Source organism: Corythoichthys intestinalis, chromosome 7 (genome assembly GCF_030265065.1).
Source record: "Corythoichthys intestinalis isolate RoL2023-P3 chromosome 7, ASM3026506v1, whole genome shotgun sequence".
Lineage (NCBI taxonomy): Eukaryota > Metazoa > Chordata > Actinopteri > Syngnathiformes > Syngnathidae > Corythoichthys > Corythoichthys intestinalis.
The window spans coordinates 30,571,805-30,595,992 of record NC_080401.1 but is presented as its reverse complement, the minus strand read 5'-3'; the positions used below and the strand labels follow the sequence as shown (position 1 = coordinate 30,595,992).

At 39.7% G+C, this 24,188-nt stretch overlaps 1 protein-coding gene across 8 annotated transcripts in view; it reads left to right on the top strand.

Moving 5' to 3' along the window:
• Positions 1-24,188, top strand: part of fryl (furry homolog, like) — a 135,355-nt gene that overhangs the window by 24,199 nt on the left and 86,968 nt on the right. For 2 of the 8 annotated variants that reach the window (XM_057840273.1, XM_057840269.1), the window contains exons 1-2: positions 2,576-3,178; positions 7,524-7,589. In XM_057840273.1, coding sequence (XP_057696256.1) covers positions 2,887-3,178; positions 7,524-7,589 — 358 coding nt within the window. In that variant the 5' untranslated portion in view covers positions 2,576-2,886. Of the gene's footprint in view, positions 1-2,575; positions 3,179-7,523; positions 7,590-18,623; positions 19,093-24,188 lie in introns of those variants that run through there. The other 6 variants (XM_057840274.1, XM_057840272.1, XM_057840276.1 and 3 more) reach the window with 4 other exon arrangements.

Here is a 24,188-nt window from a genome sequence, read left to right as displayed (position 1 = left end):
GCACACATTTTTCTGTCCTGGAATGTGAGTCAAAAACTATAATTTGACTTTTTTTTTTTTTTTTTTTCTTTCTTTTCAGGTGTCCTTTGTAACAGTGTTATGATCTTACTGTTTCACGAGTCCATTACTATTTGATTCCCTAGTTGTTCTATGTTTGCCTAATTTCTAGTTTTTGACACATTTTTAAAAAGTGACAGGTTTGTTTTTCGCATATTTTATTTGTTAAATTCCTTTGACTATCAGTTATGTATATTACTGTCTAATTTTCTATCAAGTTTTTGACAGATTTTTATTTTTGCGACAGGTTTTTGTCGTTTTCTCTTAGATTTTTGTCATGAGTTAAAATTTTGTTCAACAGACTTTTGTGGGGTTTATTTTGTGATTTTATTAGATTTTTGCCCTTTGTCAAATTTCTGTCAGTTTTTCAAAGATGTGAAAAAGTTTCATTTTTCTGAATTTTATATTGTCAAACACCTTTATACAGTCCGTACATCTATATTATTGTTCGTTTTTATTATTTTTTAAAACTTAAATAAATTAATTAAAAACACTAATTTTAGCTTAAGTTGTGATTATGCCTAATTCTGGTCAGGTTTTGTGACAGTTATTTTTGTAACTCAATTCAATACTTTTTTTAATTGGCTTGTCAGATTTTATTTTTTTTCTTCAATTTTGTTAAACTCCTGTCAGATTTTCAAAGATATGCAGCAGTTTTATTGTGTTAAATTTTTTAATTTTGTATTTTCACTGTAAACACATACATAATCCTGTTCGCTTCTTTTGTGGATATTTTTTTTTTCCGGTCAGGTTTTGGGCACATTTTTGTGGGAAGTTTGTTTATTTCTCAGAGATTTTTTGTCATGATTTTGCAATTTTATTCAAAAGACTTGGTATTTTTTTCTTAAATATTAGTATATAGTTTTTCCCCCAAAAAAATTCAAAGGTGTGTAATTGTTTTATTGGCCTAAATTTGTTTATTTTGTACGTCCACAGCCACACTAATAGAGTTCCTTTTCCTTTAACTTTCTTTTACCATCAGGGGGCAGTGTAACTTTGTGTTAAAGCGCAGCTGTGGCTGCCTGGCAGGTCAAATAAGTGCAAAATCTTGCTGCTCAACATGACTGTACAGTATCAACAGTAACCCCCCATCAACACTGACAGAACAGACTTTGGTCTCTGGTCCCAGCCTGTGAGTTTTCCTGTTTTCTTCTGCGTTTGAAAGCAGAACAAGGCAGGGGGGCAGAGGGGTGGGCTGGGTACCCAGAACGACATGGGGAGCGCTGCACATTGTTTCTGGAGCTTCCTCTTTCGCATTCCTTGGCTGATTGGGATCTTGGTCCCCTGTACAATCACCATTGTTCTTGCTTTCCACCGACCATAAGACCAGAACCAACTAAAACTGCCCTCATGGCGGCCGCTGTCACTAAGGTTTATGGACATAAACTAGGCTGAATAGGAAACTTAAATGTACTTTTTATTTTGGTATAGATTAGGGCTGGGAGATTTTAAGATCGAAATCGAAGCTCTAAAATGGAATTATTTAGTTAATTATCCATTTACTTGCATGGTCAATTTTTCTCGCAGACGCCATCGTACCATTTGACCTCACAGATCAAGGTCACATGCATACGTGATTCTCATTTGAAACGAGCTAGAACTATAGACAATGGATAGTAAATGCCTCAATGAATTGGATTTGCCAGACAAACCTACAATCATCATAATCTCGCAATTTTTGTTTTAACTGATTTACACACGGTTGTTATAAAGGTCAAATGTGTAAAATAAACACCACATATAGATGAAATAAACAAAAGAAACAAAACGTTACATTCAAAAAAATGTACATTTGTCCGAAATAAGTAATCAATGAAAGCCTCACCCAAAAAACTGCACTTGGTCGCTATGTATGAGGAATTGTATAGCCTGTAGAGGGCAGAGTTTTGCATTTACAGTATTTGCACGAAGCATGGAATTGAAGTAATGTTAAACAGTGATATCATAGTCATTCTATTTATCCTGTTTAGTGACGACAAACTAAGATAGTAACCATATTGGAACAGTCCCTTTTTTATTTTTTGCCTTTAATCCATTTGGCATGCATAGTGAAGCTGTTACATCACCTCACGTATATGCTGCATTAGAGCAGAATGAGGGGGGGTATGACTGTTTTAGATTATATTTACACTTCATGTCATCAAACATGTTTCAAACATAGGCTGCTATTGACTGTGATGAATGTCCAATTTAGCTGGGAGGGATGGCTGTCATTGCTAGTTAAATGTTAAACCCTTTGGTTTATTGTAAAACTGAATATAAAACCAAACAGTTACACAAGACACTGTAGTGTTTGAGATTTTCTATATCATATTTTCTGTCTGTCCCAAGATGAAGATGGTCTCACTGTGCAAGCTTTGTTTTTGTTGTGTTTACATGGAAGTAGACGACATTTGAGTGAAGTGATAAGGGCTATCAGTTCACACAGGCGGACGAGTTTTGCTCACTTCTTGATGCCTTCCTACTTCTCACGCCTCATGTCAATCTCCCCGCTTGCAGTCTTTTTTGACTGGTCGAGCAGCTCAAGCCAGCCAGGGCGTGGCCTGCCCAGACCTCAGGCATTATCTCCCATGCAACACGTCTGGGTCCCACCCGAGATAGTGCCCACTCGCCGTGACATCATCAGCCTGTTTGCCTTCCGACAGGTAGCAGCACAGCGAATTGCTTTGCTTGGTTCAAGTATGTCAGCAACTAGTCAGTCCAGATAGACAACTTTTAAGGGAGCACAGCATCAAGCCTGCCTTTTTTTTTTTTTAACCACACATGGCCTTCAGCTTTGTGAGCACGGACGCTCCTGGTGGCGTTCTGGTACATTAGGATGGGTTGACGATGGCGTGGCACAAGCTGCTGGACGGTGCATCCGATCGCATGGGCGCCAAGTTGAACACGGAGGTCCTCAAGAACATAGTGCCAGGAGGTGGCCTGTTTTCCAGTGGTCAAGGCATTCCTCTGGAGCATGCGGTCACCTCACTACAGGAAGCAGGCCCGCAGGTCATCCGCATGAGGAGGATGGGCCTGCTGATCATGGGTGACACTATTGTGGAGGAAGACAGCACGGTTGATGGCGAGCAGGCCGCGGCCTTAGCCGGGCCGGTCCGCAATAGAAAAACTCACTTCAAAGGTATGACTGACTTTATCAGATGCTGTAGATTGTACTGATTTTGTTTTTGGAGAGTCACCAGACTTTTTTTTTTTTTTTTTTTAAACCCTTTTTTTTTTTTAACCTGTTTGGCAGCTTTGTCTTGAGGTTTTCATGTAATGATGGATCTGAATGTCTTATTTTTGTTTGTTTGGTTTTTTTGTTTTTGTTCTCGGTTAGCTTTGTTAGTTGAGTTAGAAACTGTACTTAGTGAACCCCCCCCCCCCCATTAATACGTTCCATTCTAGACCCACCCGCATAGGTGAAAAGCCAGGCTTTTGATGGTAAAAGGCCATGTAAATTAATAAACCATTGTTTTACCCCTAACATGCTTCAAACACAATTCACCCTATTAAAGAACATTTCTTTAAGTATTCCTTATTGACTTTTCTCACTCTCACTGTCATCAAAATGCTAAGCTTCAGGCCTTTTTAACACTGGCGAAAGCCTAGTGTGAAAGGGTCCGGTGGCAATGCGGCACGAAAGTGACAACCTACCTGTCAGCATGATCACATTTGGAAATGCTGACGTAGCAGCACTCCTGGAAGTCTAAGCAAAGCTTTCCGTTGATCGGGTCTACAGTCCACAATGTAAAGAGATCCATATTTCATAGGTTACATAAGAAAGCCATGACTTTGCTCATTTTGAGGAAGGGGAGCCTTGAAAAGGAAGGCCCTCTACTATTACACACTCTTGAAAAGGACATCTTTTCTATTGTGTGCCCTCCCCTTCACACAAATGTATGCTTATTCTTTACAAAACAGCGATCCTTTGGGAAAGCACTGCTCCCTCATCACATATACAATGAATCTGTCAACATTACGATGCACTTTACGAAGTACATATTTGCAAAAAATGTCTTTATTGTGTCATTTTGAAGCCCTCGGAATAAAGGCACTATATCAGGGATGTCCCAATCGCATAATAACAGTACGTCCTCTTCCGCTTTTTCCAGGAGTGTTGCGGGGTGTAAAACATATAATTGACAAGCACAGAGGTTGCGCTAGACATTTTCGTTGTCTGTCATTTTGACTGACAGGGTCATAAAAATCCGGTCATAATCTATTTTTACCGGTCACTTAAATTTTTAAAATGATAATGATGACATATTCAGTTTTCATTCATTTGTAATTAATATTGTAACGCTTGCTTGGCGGCGAAAAATTAGACACGGAAGTGGTTGTATTTTTCACCCTCTTTTTACTCTGCTTACCGCCAACAACACCAACAAAACAACAACTCCGCCCCCAAAGAAAAAGAGGCAACTATATAGACCCCAATCACCAACGTCACACAATGATCTTAATTGTGGTTGTCAGCCCAAAATCTTCTAAATATATATTAAATGCATCTTACCAGATATAAAATGACTACTACATAGTCTGTGGTGGTCGTTTGGTGCCCAGATTTCTTGTCGAATTACAGCAGTCCATCTCGCTCTCCTCTTCGGGTCTCTCAGAACACGATAGAACTTCAAGTCTCTCCGTCTATCTTCTCTGTTACTGCAACCAACCGCCACACACGCCTTCACCATTTTGATTATTAATGTTAACGAGCAGAAAAACACGCCGTAATAGGAGGCATGTACGTAGCGGTAATGTGTAAACACGACGAGCTGACGGACAATATGGTGGCTCCAGTCAGGGGGGCGGAGTTGTGACGTCATGTGATTGGGGTCTGTACACAGGCGGCAATCTAGTCCACCAATTGGATGACGCGCTGGCACACCGGGTGCACCAATAAGAACCTCGCGTTGATGTGTCAATCACGGTGCCGCCGCCAGACCCCGGTGACGCTACAATATTCTGACTGAATAGCCAACGACGTCATGCATTAAGAGAGACGATAGCTAATTAATATGCTCACTCGCCACCCTGTGGTCTGGGGTGTGAATTGCAACCTGTCAAAATGACGGACCTACTTCAGTTTTTTCCGTCACCGTTTTAAAAAACTGGTCAACGACGGAAAATATTCGGTTAACACGACCCCTGGACAAGCAATGCCATTGTATTTCTGAATTATATTGTTACTTTTTAGTCTTTAAAAAGTAAAAAAAATATATAAATGAGGCCTGAATGATATCGGAATAAACGATCATTGCGGTTTTTTTCGGGGTGGAGGGTGCTATATATTGCGATATTATATTGCGATAATAAAACTAGAAGACTTTTCACCTTGAATGGCTCTGTTTGGGATAGGCCTGGACGGTATTGGAAAAAATTAACATTGTGATATATATTGCCGAGGCTCCACAAAGCTACAAACCTGTCAAATCATTGTTAACTTTTTAACTTTAAGTACCAAACGCCACCTGCACTGGTAACCAAGAAAATGGTTTGAGGCACTGCTTAGGGAAGGTGAGTAGCTGTGGTGCTAAAATAAAAATAATGAAAAACCCGATCCTATGCACCCGATTCCGATCCTCTGAAAAATGGTGCGATCAGCCCGATTTCTGATCGCATGATTGGATCTCTACACTGTATGCTTACTTCAGATTACTGAAATTCGCAACCAAGCTATATAATGTCCTCTAAAACCATGTAAATCTTAATGCAAACATATGGAAAACAATTAAATATGATCTACTTATAATGTTGGTGACTTTACCACACACAGAGCAGTAATGGTAAATGGTGTTATATAGCAACACATAGCATACAACAAAATGGAATTCTTTGACCACCAAAATGTAAAACTTGGGTGGGGGTGTGCTATGTATGTACTGTACTAGTATATCAGTTGATAAAAATTAGAATAGTTGATATGGAAACTATAAAACTTGAGACAATTGCTACTCTAAAAGAATACTATTTTGCTGTATTTTTACTACACCCCACTGCTGCCTAGCATATTATGTAAAAATGTGGTATCAGACTGAAGGAGTATGAATAAATTCGCAAAGGCGGCTTACTGTACATTCACTGTGGTTATTTTTTGTGATGGATGACTTGAAAATTGCAAATCCCCCCTTTTAAGGAGGGTACAAAAATACTGGTAATGGGAGCATATTTGAGCATTTTCCAAGTCAGCACAGAGGTGCTTATCAGATGTCTGTGAAAGATTATTCTGAGCGATTATCCTGTCTTGAGATGTGTTAAAAGTGATATATTAAAACAAAGTAATTGCACCCATTATTTACATAGAAGTACAGATACCCGACAAGACACACAAAAACAAAACTGGTGAAAATATGGTAGAAGTACTGATTGAACATGTTTGTTCTCCTCTTATTTGTTTTGCTGTGAGTAAAAGTAAAATAAAGTTCAGACACTTGAAAATCAATTTTAACACATTTACAGTGTATTTCCTCATATTCTTTTGACTGAATGAGAGCGAACTACACAATTAACTTTCTCCTCAGCCTTATTTTAAGTTTTGTTCCAAGTTATTAGAGCATGAACACAATTTTAAGGATAAGGGCTCGATGTGGGTATTTTAGTCGTACCTATAGCGGCCCGTATCTGTTGCTATAAAATAGACCTGTTTGAAAGGTCAACAGAGAAAGACCGTTTGTGTTACATCTTTATTTGCTGATAAGACATAGGACACACGGAAGAGGAAGTGGCAGCCCAGATATCCGCTGCTTGCTCATCCTAATGATGACATACTTGACTCTCCGACCTGCCAAATCCAGCCGCAGTCATGTCTGACGGGACTATTCCTGTCGACTGCACTTAGAGAAGCACGCTTCATCTTCACCTCCTGCAATTCCTCAACTCGCCCTTATGTTATGGGTTTAACCTACTGTTTTACAAGCATTAAGAACTATTATAAACCATTTTAGGCAGGTACAGGAGTATTTTGGCCCATGAGTTCCCCCAGTTGAAACCTGCATTTTGAGCAGCCACTTATAGCTGTTATATTAACAGCTAATCTGCTGACCAATGCACACATCAGCCACACCAACATTTTTATACCTCATCAGGTCAGGCCCCACCTTTTAAACCTAAGCGTTATATTATTTAAAATAGATCATGCAGTTATGAAACAGATTTTTTTTTTTAAATAAAAGTGTTTTAATCAATCCCATTTTCAGAGATTTATAATCCAATTAAAAAAAACAAATGGACTTGAATTACCACAGATTTTTTTTTAAACTCTTGTCTGTTTATGCTTTAATTCAAATAAAGAAAGATAAATCCCATGCTAATATGCTAATATTTCGTGAAGATTTTCATCAATCCTCTAATCCAAAAGCCGGAGGTGCAACCCGTTTAGATACATATTGTTTGTTTGTTTTTCTTTCTTTTGTGTATGTTCATGTTCAGACACAATCATTAATTTTAGAGCTAATTTCAAATCACATTTTTTGTGTCTTTCCGACCAGGAAACATCCGCCGATTGCGAAAAACCTCCTTTTTACAGCATGCTCGTCGTGACCGGGACCGTGAGGGTGAGTTATATTTCTATAAAGAAAAAAAAAAGTGATGTTTTGTTTAATTGAAGACACTCTTAGTAATGTTTTGTGTTCATACCAAAGGATAATTTGCCCTGTTGTGATCTGAACGCCACTCCCTTCCACAGAACTGGCTTGGCCTGAGTTGGCTTTTAAATTGGTGCAACCTTCCTGCTGTCATTCGTCTTACTTTGTGAAGACATGCTGCCACAAAATCTTTTCGTTTTTCATTGCTATTGTAGAGTAGACAATGTTTGATGACAGCGTTTAATTAATAGGTAGTACAGAAGCATGCTTTGCTTTTGTGACAGGGGATTTGTTGTACCTTTCTATATGCGATTCCACTCTAAACAGTATCTACATTGTGTTGTCTCAAAAGCCTCGATGTTAAATGACGAATCACTGAAGAATCCCCGCTATGATACATTAAAGTGCGGTCGGTGTGAGAATTTACATTGATCACTGCTAGCCCCTTTCAGTTAAAATGAATTGCCTGTCTTTGTCAATGGCAGCCAATGAGTTAATTGTTTAAACCAGGGATCCCAAAACTATTTTACATCAGGCCGCAGTGGGTGCAGGATTTCTTTCTAACAAAACAGGACGACACCTTTGCACCAATCTGGTGTCTTACAAGTGTAATCAGTTGATTGTAGTCGGGTACTGCTTGTTTTAGCAGAAACCTCATTGGTTAAACGGTCAGTGCTAGATCGGTAGGAACATTGGCAAACCAAATTTGAAGGTGCATTACCGCCACCAACTGATACCAATGTTGATAAATGGCAGCAGTCTGCTGCAGGTTTGTTGACTTCACTTAGATGCTGTGATCAAAAATTTTTCGATGAAAGATAAAAAAATAAAAAAAATTTAAAAAACTTGATTACTTAATGCTCTATTATTTTAAAGGATATTGGTAAACAGTTTAATTCAATGTCTGTAGTAGCCCCGTCAAGATCTGTATGGTGCGTCCTCTGCCAAATGGGCACCACTAGAGCGGAGGTCGAGGATCAAATTGCGGCTCGGATCGATTCTTGTTCCCTGTGCTGCCCGCCAGACAGGAAATACGTCCTCCAGCCTCTGTGGGCTTCTGAAAGGATCATATCCTGCTTTAATTGGGGGTATAAATACTCTCATAATAATGCAATCAAAGTCTACAAAGGCCCACTTGTCACATGTCTTCAAATGATTATCCTGAGGTCCTTTGGTTTCAGCTGTATCATGGATTTTTTGACAATGGCTTGGAGCTGGTTACATCCATGCTGATAATCAGGCCTGATTTGAGCATTTTTCAACCTTCCGGGTTGACTAATTGATGTCTCCAAGAGATTATCAAGACCGGTTATTATAATTATTATTGTAAGACATGTATGGTGTAGTAAGAAATTTATCCTCTGCAGTTTTAACAAGGGCTAAAGTGAGGTACACATATTCTTTTAATGAAACAGAATTTTACAATTTTTAATGTTTTTGATTAGTATGGTCAATGACATTGAATCACCATAGCTTCATAATGTATCACTTCGACATACTTTTTAGACACTAATTCGTGTCTTGACTTTTTAGACACTGATTCCTGTCTTGACAGGGCTTGAACGGTGTCCTGTAGCATCGTATCCTTATTGTGACATAACTGCTGTGATTTTAAAATGTGTGCTCCCTCCAACTGTCAATCACAATCGGTATGCCTGCTTTATGAATGGAACCACGGTCATCAGAGATGTGCATTCACAGAGATGTGCATTCACATGATATATTTGATCTAGTCGTGCAACGATTAATCGATTAAATCAAGTAATTCGATTAGGAAAAAAGCTTCAAATTCAAATTTGCAACTTCGATGATTCATTTGATTAGAGTGTCGTTGTACCGCTTTGTTTTGAAAATTGTGTTTTAATTGTATTGGTTTGCGAGGATACACTGGCCTCTGGTGGCAACAGTGAATACAACAACACTCACATCGAAACTCTTCCTGTGAGCATTTTTGCAATCTCAGCATTAATGGTTGTGCAGGTCAAAATATGTTTTATTGCAAGCAAAAACACTTGTTTCTTTGTTTTACATCTCCTAAAATTATTCTGCAGTGCATTAAATGGTATCCGATGACTCGTTTAATTGTACTAATTAATGGATAGATTAATCAGTTACTTAAATAATCCATAGCTGCAGCCCTAATTTGATCAAGGAGCCTTTTTACCCTCCCACCTCTGCTTCACCAGAAGTCGACACCGCCGAGCTGTAATGTTCCCAGTGAGAGACGATGTTGTCGGTTCCTCCTCTACATTCCTCAAACAAGCGAGCCGAGTTTACACAAAACAGTTCCTCCCGAAGTCTGGCCACTTTGTTGATAACGCCGCTTCTAATGCGATGTCCTGAGTTTCTGGTTCACTTAGAAACACACACATGACATTGCCCTTGTTTTGCTCAAGGAGGGAAGTATTTGCTGGAGTGTTAGTGGTGTCACAATACTGGTATGTTGCAAGAGGGCATTACTTGGCTTCTTTAATTGGACGATAACCAAAAAGAACGTCAAGCCTACAGCGGCTATATAGACAATCGTGGCAAGTTTGGAATTCGAAGCACCCGATTAGTGCGCTGCATGTGCCAAAGTGACAGATTTGAATGCTGGCTATCACTTTTAGCCCTTATCTCATTATCTCTAGCACCTGGAAGCTGTTTTGCATTTTGAATTCTGACAGCAAACGATGTTGATGGTAAAGGTGGAGTCACGGTTTAGATCTCAATTTCCAAACATTTTTTGATCAGTGTAAATATCCTGAAACGCGGCATGGTTTAAACAAGAACAAATTGAACAGTGACATGTTGTCAAAGAACTACATTAAGTCAATGCTTATTTAACTGAAGTATTGCTAAACTGAAGATCTGTTGTTTTTCGGATGTTCTTTTCAAACCAAACTCTTCTTCCTTTCCAAAAAAAAAAAAGACGTTCTAAGCTTCAGCAACTGAACTGCACTTTAAACGCCAAATAATTATGTGACCTAAAATGCATGTTTTCCCACAAAATTGTTTCACTTTGTTCATAATATATGCTTATGGTATAGTTAAAAAGCTTTTTCATGTCAGAGCACATATCTACTCTCATAGCTATTACATAAGGTGTCAAAATTGTAAGATTAAACTTCTTCACTGAGTTCCTCCATTCATGTCCCCCTCCCTCCTCCACCTGCATTTCAAATCCGAGACGGGGTAAGGCGGGTCCTGAATGGAATGCAGGCCTAGCAAATTAATTAGGTGAATAAATCAAGCTAGCTGTCACTCAACAGGAATGTCAGTACCGACATCGCAGGTATGCAGTACTATTGTGTTACATTTTTGTCGAATCGTTGCGTTTTGAAAACTCAACAATAAACTAAAAATTTGCCTTTCATAATGATAAAATATGTGTTGATCCTCCTCCCTCCGCCTCACCCTCCTTTGAGAAGATTCATAACTGTGCAGCTCATAAACTGATACTCAGGAATTAGATTGGAATTTCTCTCCTAGAGTGCATATACTGTATGTCATTGTGTATTGCCACACCTCCAAAGTGAAACACAAATTGATGATCATTTTTAACTGAGTGAGTTGCTAATGAATGATCGTTATTTATTCCATCGCCGGCAATTGAAGCCAATGAGTTAAGGCAGTGGTCCTCAACCTTTTTTGCACCACGGACTGGTGTGATGTGAGCCTTTTTTTCACGGACCGGCAATGTGTGGCAGAACATTACAGTAGATATAAAATAAAACGACGGGGCTAAACAAAAACATTAAGTGCAGGGAAAATGCAACTCACCATACGATGAATCAACCTTTTTTAACTGCGGCCTCTCAAAAAAACTTGACGGCAAATATCTCTGATCGCAGGCATAATGAGTTCTTATCCGATCGTGAAAGATTTTAGCAATACGCTGTGGCATGAGGTATGATGCCCTCGGTGCATTCTCTTTTGTTGCGTCGTTTGCTATCTTTTAGGTGCGTATTGTGCAGAATGGACTTGGTTGTAGGCTCCTCTTCTGGCTCAGCAGGTTGCCTTTTCCACGTCGTCGCCTGCAGCACACAGCTAAGAGCAGCTAACGTTCCTGTTTACATTGACTGATGCTGGGCTGCTATAGGTGTGCAAACACCCCCAGCAATGGCAGCCAACCACTAGAGGGCGACATACACGACTCTCTACTCGGATTAGTCAATAGAGTAGACAGGTATATTGATGTGTGAAGAGGCACAGGCCAGATTGCTGTCGTTAACAAATTATTATTTCCGGTATCGGTCCCTGGCCCGGTGGTTGGGGATCAGTGAGTTAAGGTATTATAATGCCAACATGCTTTAGCAAAGAACTGTACAGCTACTGATTCTATTTTAGCCGATTATTGAAGTGAACAAACAGCTAAACAATTTCCCCAAGACAGTTTTGCTCAACAATTTTACAAAAACATTTTTGCTGATTAAAAAAAAAAAAAAATAGTACGGCGATCAAAAGTTTACGTTTGTGATAATAAAAAAGACAGCATATGATCAGAATGAAATAATAAAAACATTGAAATTCTTGTGAAATGGGAATTGGCACACAACTGCACTCAATTGAAGTGCTAATGAATAATGGCGTACCGCAAGCAACACGTCACTTCCGCTCATTAATATTCATGACATTAGCTACTGTTGCTAAGTAAGGACAAGCCACCGTTTGTCCCTAATAGGAAATGAATGGAAATCGTGTACGAGGAGATGTTTACAGAGCCAAACCTACCAATTCTCTCCGAAAATGATGTGCCTGGTGCCAAATTGACTGGCAAAGATGTTGAAGAACATAAAAATGTTCAGTTAAAGAGATGGCTTCAGTGTCGAAGGCTGAAAAAGACGAAAAAAACGAGCCGACCTAAGCATAGCTTTAGCTTTTTTATCGAGGCAACTGACAATGACATTCTCCTGTTTCAACAAGCTATCCTTTACCATCAGCCCTGCCTTTCTTATATATCCTCTGGTTGTTCTTGGGGGTAATTTAGTTAGCTTTGTGTAGCAATCGCAAATGCTACTCAGTGACGGCCAACGAACGCTTTTAATTTTTTCACACATCTTAATCCTATAATGTATTTACACTTCCGCCTTACTAAAGTTGTTTTTTATATATATACAACAGAAACTGTAACAGTAGCAGCCAGATACCATTGTAATTCTTTTCAGGGCATTCATTGTCAGACAGAAGCACTACGGCACAATGTTACGCTAAAAAAAATAAGTTAAAAATATAAAAATGGCTTACCTCTTTGTCCTCTGAAAGACCATGTGAACCCAACATAATGTTTGCTGCATATGAAACGTGAATGGATTCGCCGGGCTGGTGTTAAAGTCCGCGCAAGTTGATTCGGTCTTCACATTTTTTCCTCCCGAGTGTTTGGTTTCCGGAAACGTATGAAGAAAACATCCTTCATGGTTGTAATGTCTAGAGTCGTTTCTACACGTTCCAAAAAAGCAATGCGTGATCGGCATGTTCGTTTTCGAAAGATTACCGGCGAAAAGTAGCACTAATTGCGTTGTGTCTATGCGAGGGCGGGTCGACAATGTCCAACTTCGGCTTTACTTCCGCTTTACGATGCGACGTCACGGTCTAAAAATAGCCTGCGTGCGGTACGCCATTCCAAACAAGTCCAGATGTTATAGTTGTTTTTTCCTGACATTTCCTCATCTTGTAACATCTAACTCCGCATTTGTAGTGTAGTAAATGTCACAAAGGTCACTAGACAACAAAGCTTCCCTGTTCATCATGTTTTTGTAAGGATTTGTTTTCAGTTTTTTATAACTCATTATAGCCTTGCATAAAAAAATGACAGATTGCCGTTAAATGTCCAAAATCCTGTCTCAGTGGATCTGCTGTCAGCCACAGGATTTGATTTCCCCTCAAGCGGATAATTGTATATTTTCGGCAAACACTTATTTCCTGCGGCGAACCATTTCGACATATTTATCAGTATGTTTAATTGGAAACCCGCCGGCCGTTAGAAGTCACCGTTAATTCAGAAATTTGATTTGTTGCTATTTCCTAAAACGGCCATATCCAGCATATAAAATCATTATGTAATTTGTGGTTAAAGAATCTCTCGCTCGTCCATTGAAATGCACCAGGGTGGCACCACAATGTGACTGCTTGTGTCGATTGTTTACACTGGGCTCTGCCTGGTTTTTGCATAACTTGTGTAGTGGAGGGCATGTGACACAGCGAGCGACCGAGAGATGAGAAATCTACCAAACGGGTGGGGAGCACAAAGACTTTTTGTCTGTCACAGCCCTTCCCCTCCTGTCATTTCCTTGGATATTTTGTTAACAAACATAATCCACTGTTTAACTGCAAAATGACTCGATGTCACGCGGATTTGCTTGGAGTTTCTGGAAAGACAATCATCAACACAACATTAGAATGTTAGATCAATCAACTGTTTTATTATCATTGGATTTAGGATTTTTTCCCATCAATGTAGGGTATGCAGAACAGTCTTATGTTGAGACATGACTAATTTTTTTCATGACCATGCTCGGAACTCAAAACACATGCAATTCTCTCACAGGTTATTTGTATCAGCACTCCTGTATAAAAAATAAATAAATAAAAATAGCTAAAACACCTGCAGTGCATTAAGGGCACCAATGATTCCAGTTGTACCTAATGAAGTGTCCTGTTGCACAACAGGAGACTGACTAGATTTATTAAGAAGCTGTTATTGATTCCTGCAGTAAAATTACAAGAGGAAATGACTGCGCAGGCCTGTGAGCGACGTAAGCGTGCGTAAGCTTTCTGCATCATTCAGTGTGTGTGTGTGTGTGTGTGTGCGAGACAGCGCGAGTGTGCAACTCTGCCTTATTAATGGTGCTTTGGCCAAGCCATCATCAGTGTTGTCAATAACGGCATTAAAGTATAACGCCGTTACTAACGGCATTTTTTTTTTTTTATTAGTGACTAATCTAATTAATTACTTTTCTCATCTTGGCAACGGCGTTAGGCCCGTTAGCGTTACTGAGGATGGAAAGGCGTGCGTTACCATGCGTTACAACGTTGGTTGAATGGCGCAAGAAATGTCAGTGACACGGACTCACGGATACGAGATAGCAGAGCGGGAGTGGGGAGGAGGGAGGGAAGGGAGTTGTGACGCCGTTGCAAATGCGACACTAGATGGCTCCAATTATACCTGACTGTAGCTGATAGCCTAAGAACTACACCCACATGATGCTACGGTAGATATCACATGTATAGACCCTACTCACCAACGTCACAGAATGACGTGTCACTAGCCACGTTTACATGCTGACTTTTATTCATACCGATTCAAATCATTCCGAATGGAAATTTCACATCAGCTGTTTACATGTCACTTCATCTATTCCGATCCAGCGTTTACATGTGACTGCCTTTATTCCGAAAGGACGTTTGACAACTGCCGTCTGACATGCGCAGATTAATCAAAACAAAGCGTCACGTTGCAAAACATGGAGATCGATCGTCAGATCAGCTGCTGTTTTAACTTTTCGAGTGGAAACAAAACTTCAGAATGATACGCCGTTCATTTAAAAAGTTGTGTGGGTGCGCTGTGCGTGTGCTTGGAAGCCATGTTGCAAGTGACGTTACTTACGTCACCAAGTGACGTCACCACGTCAGTACGGAGCATGCGCAGAAAGAACGCAACCAGATACCATTCCGCTTCCCTGTTTACATGATATAATTTTACTTCTAATCGGTTTGGGAAAAGGAATATTCCACCCCTGTGAATCGGAATGAAATTCCATTCGGTTTGGGCCTGTTCATTCCGAATGAGGTGTTTATATGGAACACATTTATTCGGTTTGAACAAATATTCCGATTGTAATTGGAATATTTGGCTCCATGTAAACGTGGCAACTGTATCCGGCCGCCATATTGCCCGTCATTGTTTATCCGTATTCTCAACGGTCAATTTGTCGTGCAATTTATAGTGCAATTCATGGAAGCCCCGGTGCTTTCAGACGCTGTAAACTCATTGGATGCGTTGCATAAAAGGCGTTATGTGGAAAAGTTTCAGTCTATCCATTTGCCACATCCATATTTGATGCCTAAATCGATATTTTTCGACCCACTGTCTTCGCCCTCTCTACCTGACATTTGCTACCCTGATATCTACAACTATCTTGTCCACACAAAATCAGCCTATTCTCACGAAACTTTGAAAAACTGTAAGAGCAGCACTCTAAGCAACATTACCCCGTGTGATCCTTTACTTCCAATTTTCTAAATGGCGACAATCAATAAAAAAAAAGTTGACTGCGATGGCCGACGCTTCAAGAATAGGTGGATATTGGACTATTTCTTCAATAAAACACGCAACAACTGTTTCTGCCTCATTTGCAAAGAGACAGTCGCTGTTTTCAAAGAGTTCGATGTGACGCGATAATGATATTACCGAACAAGACACGCTGACATGTATGACAACATTACAGGGAAGATACGCAGCAAGAAATTATGGCAACTTGAAGCTAGTTTAATTTCACAGCAGCAGTATTTCGCAAGAGCCTGAGTGTCGAAAGAGAACGCCACAAAGACGAGATTGTTATATGGTGTTATACTTATATAGCGCTTTTCCACCTTTCAAGGCGCTCATTGAAATTATGAATTAGAAAAAATAATAAAGCAAATGTGACACACGGAAGGGCTTGCTAAAATTTGTTTAAATATATTGTTCTATGTAAATCAGCCAAGGTAGCCCCCCGCATTTTTACCACACCAAATCTGGCCCCCTTTGCAAAAGGTTTGGACACACCTGTTTAACTGATGATCCGTAGATGAGGCCAGCTTCTTTCACTTGGTACCAGCTAAATATTATACAAAATATAATGATGGTGGAAGAAATAAGCATCTTGAATTTGAAACTGTATGTTGTCCGCGATTAGCCTCGCAGTGATCTTAATTGTGGTTGTCAGCCCAAAACCCGCTAAATATATATTAAATGCATCCTACCAGATATAAAATGACTACTACATAATCTGTGGTGATCGTTTGGTGCCCAGTTTTCTCGTCGAATTGCAGCAGTCCATCTCGCTCTCCTCTCCGGGTCTCTCGGAATACGGTAGAATTTCAAGTCTCTCCGTATATCTTCTCTGTTATTGCAACCAACTGCCACACACGCCTTCACCATTATGATTATTAATGTTAACGAGCAGAAAAATACGCCATAATAGAAGGAATTTACGTAGCGGTAATGCGTAAACACGACGACCTGACGGACAATATGGCGCGGAGGCGTGGTTGTGACGTCATGTGAGTGAGGTCTATATAGAACTCGATGGGAAATGACAGACACAGCGGCGTTAGCACACGTATAGAGAACTAGATGCAAAATGATAGACTTGCCGCCGTTAGTAAACAGCCGTCATCTTAAAGCAGTAGACTTCTCAGGAAGGCTCTGTTGTAGAGAACCTTTCTAGCGAACCTAAGTAACTTTTTATCTAAAATACTCCTAAATCGGAAAAATATTGACTTTAATCTATCTTTAAATGAGTTCAAACAGTTTTAAAACTTTCACATGTCGAAAGTAGACAGAAGGGAACTAATGCAATAACGGGAGCAATTTTAACAACTGAAACGGTTGATTCACAACATTAAATGACTTCCAAACATAGCAAAGGTTACTTTTTTTTTTTTTTTTTTTTTTTGAATGGGAAAAAAAAAAGCATGAAAGGCAACACCAGTTACTTTGCCAAGTAACTATTTACTCTTACATTCAGGTAACTGAGTTACTAACGCAATTACTTTTTGTGAGAAGTAATTTGTAACTGTAATTAATTACATTTTTAAAGCAAGATTAACAACACTAGCAATCATGCGTTAAAAACGGGTTTTTCCATGCTAGAATTCTTTCGGGTGCCAGCCTGTTTTTACCCTGTGTAGTAGGTCCATTAATAAAATTGAGGAAAAAATTCAGAGAGTGTAATATTTTATTTTGTCGGAGAAGTTGTGTCTCTGTCCTGGCTTTGATACAATCCCGGATGGCAATGATCTGCCATTTTCAAGTAGACTACAAAGAAAAAATATATGAAATTGTTCATGAGGCGCTAATTTGCATAATGGCATAAGGATACACACCGCGTTACTGCCTTAATGATTTTGATATGATTGACTTGATCCGCTTCGATTGTTTAAATGGCCCACAATTGTTCTTCAGACCAATATTTACTGTAATTTTGACTTTACTACTGCGCTAGCATAGGCTGACAATAACTGAGTGTTACACAACAATGCGCTCTTTATAAACACAACTCCAGTGCTAGCGCTAGCATAGATTGTCACTTGCCATTTTGTTAGAGAAGTGCTACATCCACGGGTGAAAATGTCATCCATGCTTTTACAAAAGGTGTTTGTGTTTGTTTCCCAACATTTTTGAGAGACTGGACGTGTCGTCATGTGTGCAAAAGCTTTCAGTTAAAGTGGGTGAGGTGAAAAGTGGCTTTTTAACAACTGGCTGATGTGGGTGTTCTGTAGTTCATCTCTTGTTATATTTAGATACCTGAAAACTGCTCTAAATTGTGAACAAAAATGCATGGCGGCTTTTATTAGATGGTTTTGTAATAGCGGAGTTGTATTGTCTCATATATTTATTTTCCAAAGGCGTAGTCCCGCTGGTAATGTTGTGATGGTGCGACCCTCCCATTGTTCCTTTCCCTCCCACAACAGTCAGCAATGACGCATCACTTATTGCCGTGGTGCTTGACAGGAAGTGGCGTTTCATAGGCCAGCAGCCTTGGTGGGGGTTAACTCACACAGTAGCCGTTCTGTCACCGGCAGCATATTGATGACATCACCACCATGGAGCCCACCCTTTCTGTCTCTCTGCTGTCCTGCCTCCTTCTGCTTGCTATCGAAACAAGTTCGCTCTGTCGTTCTCTCGCTCTCATTTGGTGTGTGTGAAAGAACGACGCTCGGGAAGGGGAGGAGGCTGCCCGTGAGCAAATGGGGAGGGAGAGCGCTTCAAGGGGGGTGGGGGTGTGGAGCTGAGGAGGGGGGTTGTACTAGCAGGCTAGTACTGGCACATTCACACACAGGAAGAGCAACGGAGAGGAAATATCACTGTGCGTTGATCATTTTCCCCCTTTGCACTATTTTTGGGGCTTTTTACCTCCTTATTTAGAGACAACAAGTTTCAGCCACTTTCTGGATTTCCATTCCATTCCAAGCATGAAGGAGTCGGTGGATTGGCACTGTGGTGGATTGCTCCACTAGACTAGCACCCACAAAACTTGGAGCCAATGACCAGGTGGCACCTCTTCTAGTATGCTCATCCAAGGGCACGACTTTTGGTTGCTACCTGCAAACGGTTTTATTTGACGAATGGCTTGCGAGACTAGCGGTCAAAGTGAGAGGAACCGTATGAAAATTGTGCCTTGCTGGATCATGCCAAACTTTTGAGTCTGTGTCGCCATGCTGAGTCTGCAGGATTCGGTCTTCTTCGAGATCAGCATCAAATCTCTGCTCAAGTCCTGGAGCAGCAGCTGTGAGTACCTGCTGTTTACATACCAGAATCTTATCGACGCAGCATTGTTGCATTCGGCTTCTCCCAATCTACAACCGGTGTAAGGATTATTAATGGAGTGTCAGGATGACTGATTGTATTCTGTCCACAGTCGAGCTTGTGTGGTGCAGGTGGATGCATCCAACCCAACAACCCAATCTTTCACTCTCACTTCCTCCTGTAAATCCTGGCTGCTGTGCTCACCTACCAATTTAAATACCTTCCAACAATCATTACAAATTCCATTAATCCAAGTTGGCAATTGGCCGTATTATCGGATGGCTTTAAAATATGAATAAATATTTCTTGCTCCTGAATCTGAGCTCTGTGAGTTTGAGTGTGGGCCAATACCGAATCGAATCGGATATCTAATCAAATGCAACCAATAGGGTGCAGGTTTTGTTGACCCCAAATAATTCACACCCATTAATCTTATATTAAAAATTAGTAACGTTACAAGTTGTTGATGTCTTTGTAGTGTTTTCTAACATAAAATGAAATCCGCACTTCAAATGCTTCTAGAATCCTCTTTTACTCATTGCCTGCCATTAACGGCGCTGGACGTCCAATCCATTTGAACTGAGCCAATCAACCACTCCCAGTTCAAATGGATTGAATGTCTACATGATAATTCACGGAAATAACACCCAAGTTAGTAAGTAAATGAGCTGTTCTACTGTTATTCTCACACTCAGATGATGGGCTAACTAGCATCCATCCTTTTGGGCAATGTGAAGTTAATGTTTAATTTTGATGTGTCAACCAGTAGAACACCTTGGGATTTTGGCCCCTAAAAGCTTATTTGTAGTTATTTTAAACTGAATAGTCTGCCAGGTTGAGAAGATGTTATGCGAGGAACATATACAATTTACTTTGTTGAAAAAGAAAAGGGATTTTTTGGGGGGTGGGCGGGTAAAACAGCTTGGTAGAAGAATGATATACTAATGTGCAAACAAACATTTGGTTGCCAATCATTAGCTTGGGAAAATTCAGTGTAATGTTAATATATTACTCCAACACTGTCTTGAAATTAATGTTTGTAACCAGCTAAGAGTGTTGGGGTGAATAGCTTACAGTACATCATCAGTTCAGTATAGCTTACATCAGTTCATTTCTGCTCTGACCATTTTGCCTTTTAGTATAATTTAGAAAAAAATTTATTATTTATATTTTACATTGACTAACGTACTTAGAGAATATTCAATGGTAAAAAAAAAAAAAAACTCGCAAACAATTAATTATTATGTATTATTATTATGTAATTAATTATTACATCTATTATTATCATCTGTGTTAAGTTAAAGCTTATCACACCATCAGAATTTACTTGGCAATGCATACTTACAAGCTAACCGGAAGTACCTGTAATCATTCCGGTTTCAGTCGCTATCAACTGTTTTAGCACCCAAATCTACTTTGTTGACTTCATTTAGCAGCACTCAACGCAATCTCAGTCCCCTCAAGCAACCCCCAACCCCACGCCAGCTTTTATAACCCTGTACTCCATCCCCTCCGGGGCAGCTAATGTTTCCCGACTATCGATCTGTCTTCCGCCTCTGTCCCGTTATTAGATTCCCAACGTTTACTCCAAGAAATCCAAAAAGCACTCGTTCCTCAATCCGGCCTGTAGATTATGGACTAATGGAGACATTGGTGCTGTTTTATTGCTGTAAGCGTGCAACCTCTGGGGCAAATCGGAGATGAATGTTTTTTGCTCTGCCCCACAATCTTTATTGGACCCTGAGCACCAAGTCGGTCCATTATCTCAGCTTTGTTCGTAGACATTGATAGCATGATTCAGGCCATACAGGCAATCATGCGGGGTTCAACATTAATGCATAGCGATACATATACTGCACAATAATGACCTTTGAATGAAGTTTTAAGCACACTGATGACTCATCATTTTTGTGTTGTTACTGCAGAGCGTAGTGTCACGCAATTGTAATTAACATGCAGCCACAGTATGGTATAGATTTACTCTGCCACTTGGAACTTGCTTGCTTATCATTTCACGGGACAGCGCTCAAGAGATGACACAGCTTGTATAACAATAGCAATTTACTGTCCCCTCAAAATATTGCCATCAATGGTCACCAATGAGTTAATGTCTTGTTCGTCTCATAACTTGGTTTTAGGTTACGTTTAATTGATATTTTGTACTGTGAGGGAGTAAAATCTAAATCTAAACCTCTTAATGAAATTTAAAAGTAATAATCCTACTGCGAGTAGTTAGCTGGGATAGCTCCAGCACCTCCGCGACCCTCGTGTGGATAAGCGGCATGAAAAATGAATGAATGAATTAGGGCTGCAGCCATCGAATATTTTAGTAGTCGATTAATCGATAGACTAGTTAGTTCAAATAATCGAGTAATCGGATAAGGAACATGAAAAATTAAAATACCTGAGCTGAACCTCAAACGGTATCAGTTTATTTTAAAAAATGAGGATCTATGTAAAACAAAAGAACAATTGGCTTACTTAAATAGAAAAAGTCAGCTAGCTTAAATGCTACAAAATGCTAAAGTTTTTTTTACAATGCTCTAAACAAATGGTTCAGACACATATTCCCACAATAAACGGCTAACTATACCTATAAACTAAATTATGAATGCATTTAAAAACATTAGCTTAAACAAAAACTTAACTTACGTTGGTCTTAACTGGGAGCAGTTGGATTCAGCCATGTAAAGAAGCAGACCAGAGGGCTTTGTATCCACCCTAATCAATAAAACTAAATGCAAACATTTTCAAAATAAATTTACAAATTACAACGCCACTTTAATTAAACGAATACTCGAGGCAACAAAATTTAATTCGAATATAATCGAGTACTCGAGTTAGTGGATTAATCGTTGCAGCATTAGAATGAATAAGTGAATTACCATACAAAAAGAACTTTATTCTTAATGTTGCATTTATAGTTGTATTTAGCCAAGTAAATGCCCAAAAATCAATAGTTTGTGTCATTTTTGAATTTGTTAGGACAGTGTGAATGATTATACTTTTAATTACACAAATGTTTGTTATTGCTCTTGGTCTATCTAAATGTCCCATTAAAATGCAACTTGTGCTTACATATGCTAAATGCTAATTCATTTTTTGAGCAACACTGCTCATCACGAGTGCAGAATTGTTGGCGTACATACCTGTGTAATCCCAAACAAAACTGCATTGCGATCAATATTGCAACAATCAACCCCCCCACCCTCGAATTCAATGCCACCCCCCACTCTGGTTGACAGTTGGGCCTCCTCCCCAAAAAAAACAACAACAAAAAGGGCACCATCAATTTAAAAAGCCACAGAGCAGCACATTCTCTTTGTAGCCGTTTGGATATCTTTTCCCTTTTTATAAGCACATGAAATGTTTTTTTCTGAGTTAAAAACAGTTTTCCCTTTCATATAATGGTGTATTTGCTAATAGCTCATCACTCATCAACCCAAAATAAGTCCTGGATTATCTCTTATTTAGTTGTAACTCGTCGCACCGTGAGCATGTTAGGACACAAAAGCACATTTGGCACTGCCAAGCCACATAAACATTAGCAGCGGGTCTTTTGTCTGGTTTAAAAAAAAAAGGGACTCTCAGGCAGCCCTGCATTCCAGCCGTATGTGTGATTGTGCTGTTGTTGCTGGTTGTCCTGACAGTGGAAGTGAGCAGGCCGCCGGGAGTTGTTTTTTTTTTCTTTTCAATTTCAACTGTGACAAGGTGGAGTCGCTGAAAGTTGTGTAATCCTATTTCCTAAGTGAAAGCGGGGCTCGTGTACAGTGTATGCCTCAAGCAAGAGTTAATTTTTTTTTTTTTTTTTTTTAGATGAAGATACATTAAAAATAACACATGGTTTCTTGCAGGAAAGTTAACCAGCAGCTTGCCAGCTGGATTGTATAACAACCTTTAAGCAGGCCCAAGATGTTTTGGACTTAAAATTTTTCAATTTATGAGCTAGGTCATTGGTAGATGAGGTAAAAAGTACATTTTCATATATGTAAAATTGTTTTACTATATTCACAAATTATTCAAATACACACAAAATGTTAATAAATTACTCTTGAACTTTGAGTGCTGAGCTGGATGTGTGTAAATCCTGAATTTGTTTTAATGATCATCATGGCTGAACCCCACATTGCTCCTGGTGCTGCGTCACCAGTAGGTAGATGGTGATGTAGTGTAAAGCGCTTTGAGCGCCTTGAAAGGTGGAAAAGCGCTATATACAGTGCCTTGCAAAAGTATTCGGCCCCCTTGAACCTTGCAAACTTTCGCCACATTTCAGGCTTCAAACATAAAGATATAAAATTTTAATTTTTTGTCAAGATTTAACAACAAGTGGGACACACTCGTGAAGTGGAACAAAATTTACTTTTTTAACAAACAAAAAAAACTGAAAAGTGGGGCGTGCAATATTATTCGGCCCCCTTGCGTTAATACTTTGTAGCGCCACCTTTTGCTCCAATTAAAGCTGCAAGTCGCTTGGGGTATGGTTCTATCAGTTTTGCACATCGACAGACTGACATTCTTGCCCATTCTTCCTTGCAAAACAGCTCGAGCTCAGTGAGGTTGGATGGAGAGTGTTTGTGAACAGCAGTCTTCAGCTCTTTCCACAGATTCTCGATTGGATTCAGGTCTGGACTTTGACTTGGCCATTCTAACACCTGGATACGTTTATTTTTGAACCATTCCATTGTAGATTTGGCTTTATGTTTTGGATCATTTTCCTGTTGGAAGATAAATCTCCGTCCCAGTCTCAGGTCTTGTGCAGATACCAACAGGTTTTCTTCCAGAATGTTCCTGTATTTGGCTGCATCCATCTTCCCGTCAATTTTAACCATCTTCCCTGTCCTTGCTGAAGAAAAGCAGGCCCAAACCATGATACTGCCACCACCATGTTTGACAGTGGGGATGGTGTGTTCAGGGTGATGAGCTGTGTTGCTTTTATGCCAAACATATCGTTTTGCATTGTGGCCAAAAAGTTCAATTTTGGTTTCATCTGACTAGAGCACCTTCTTCCACATGTTTGGTGTGTCTCCCAGGTGGCTTGTGGCAAACTTTAAACGAGACTTTTTATGGATATCTTTGAG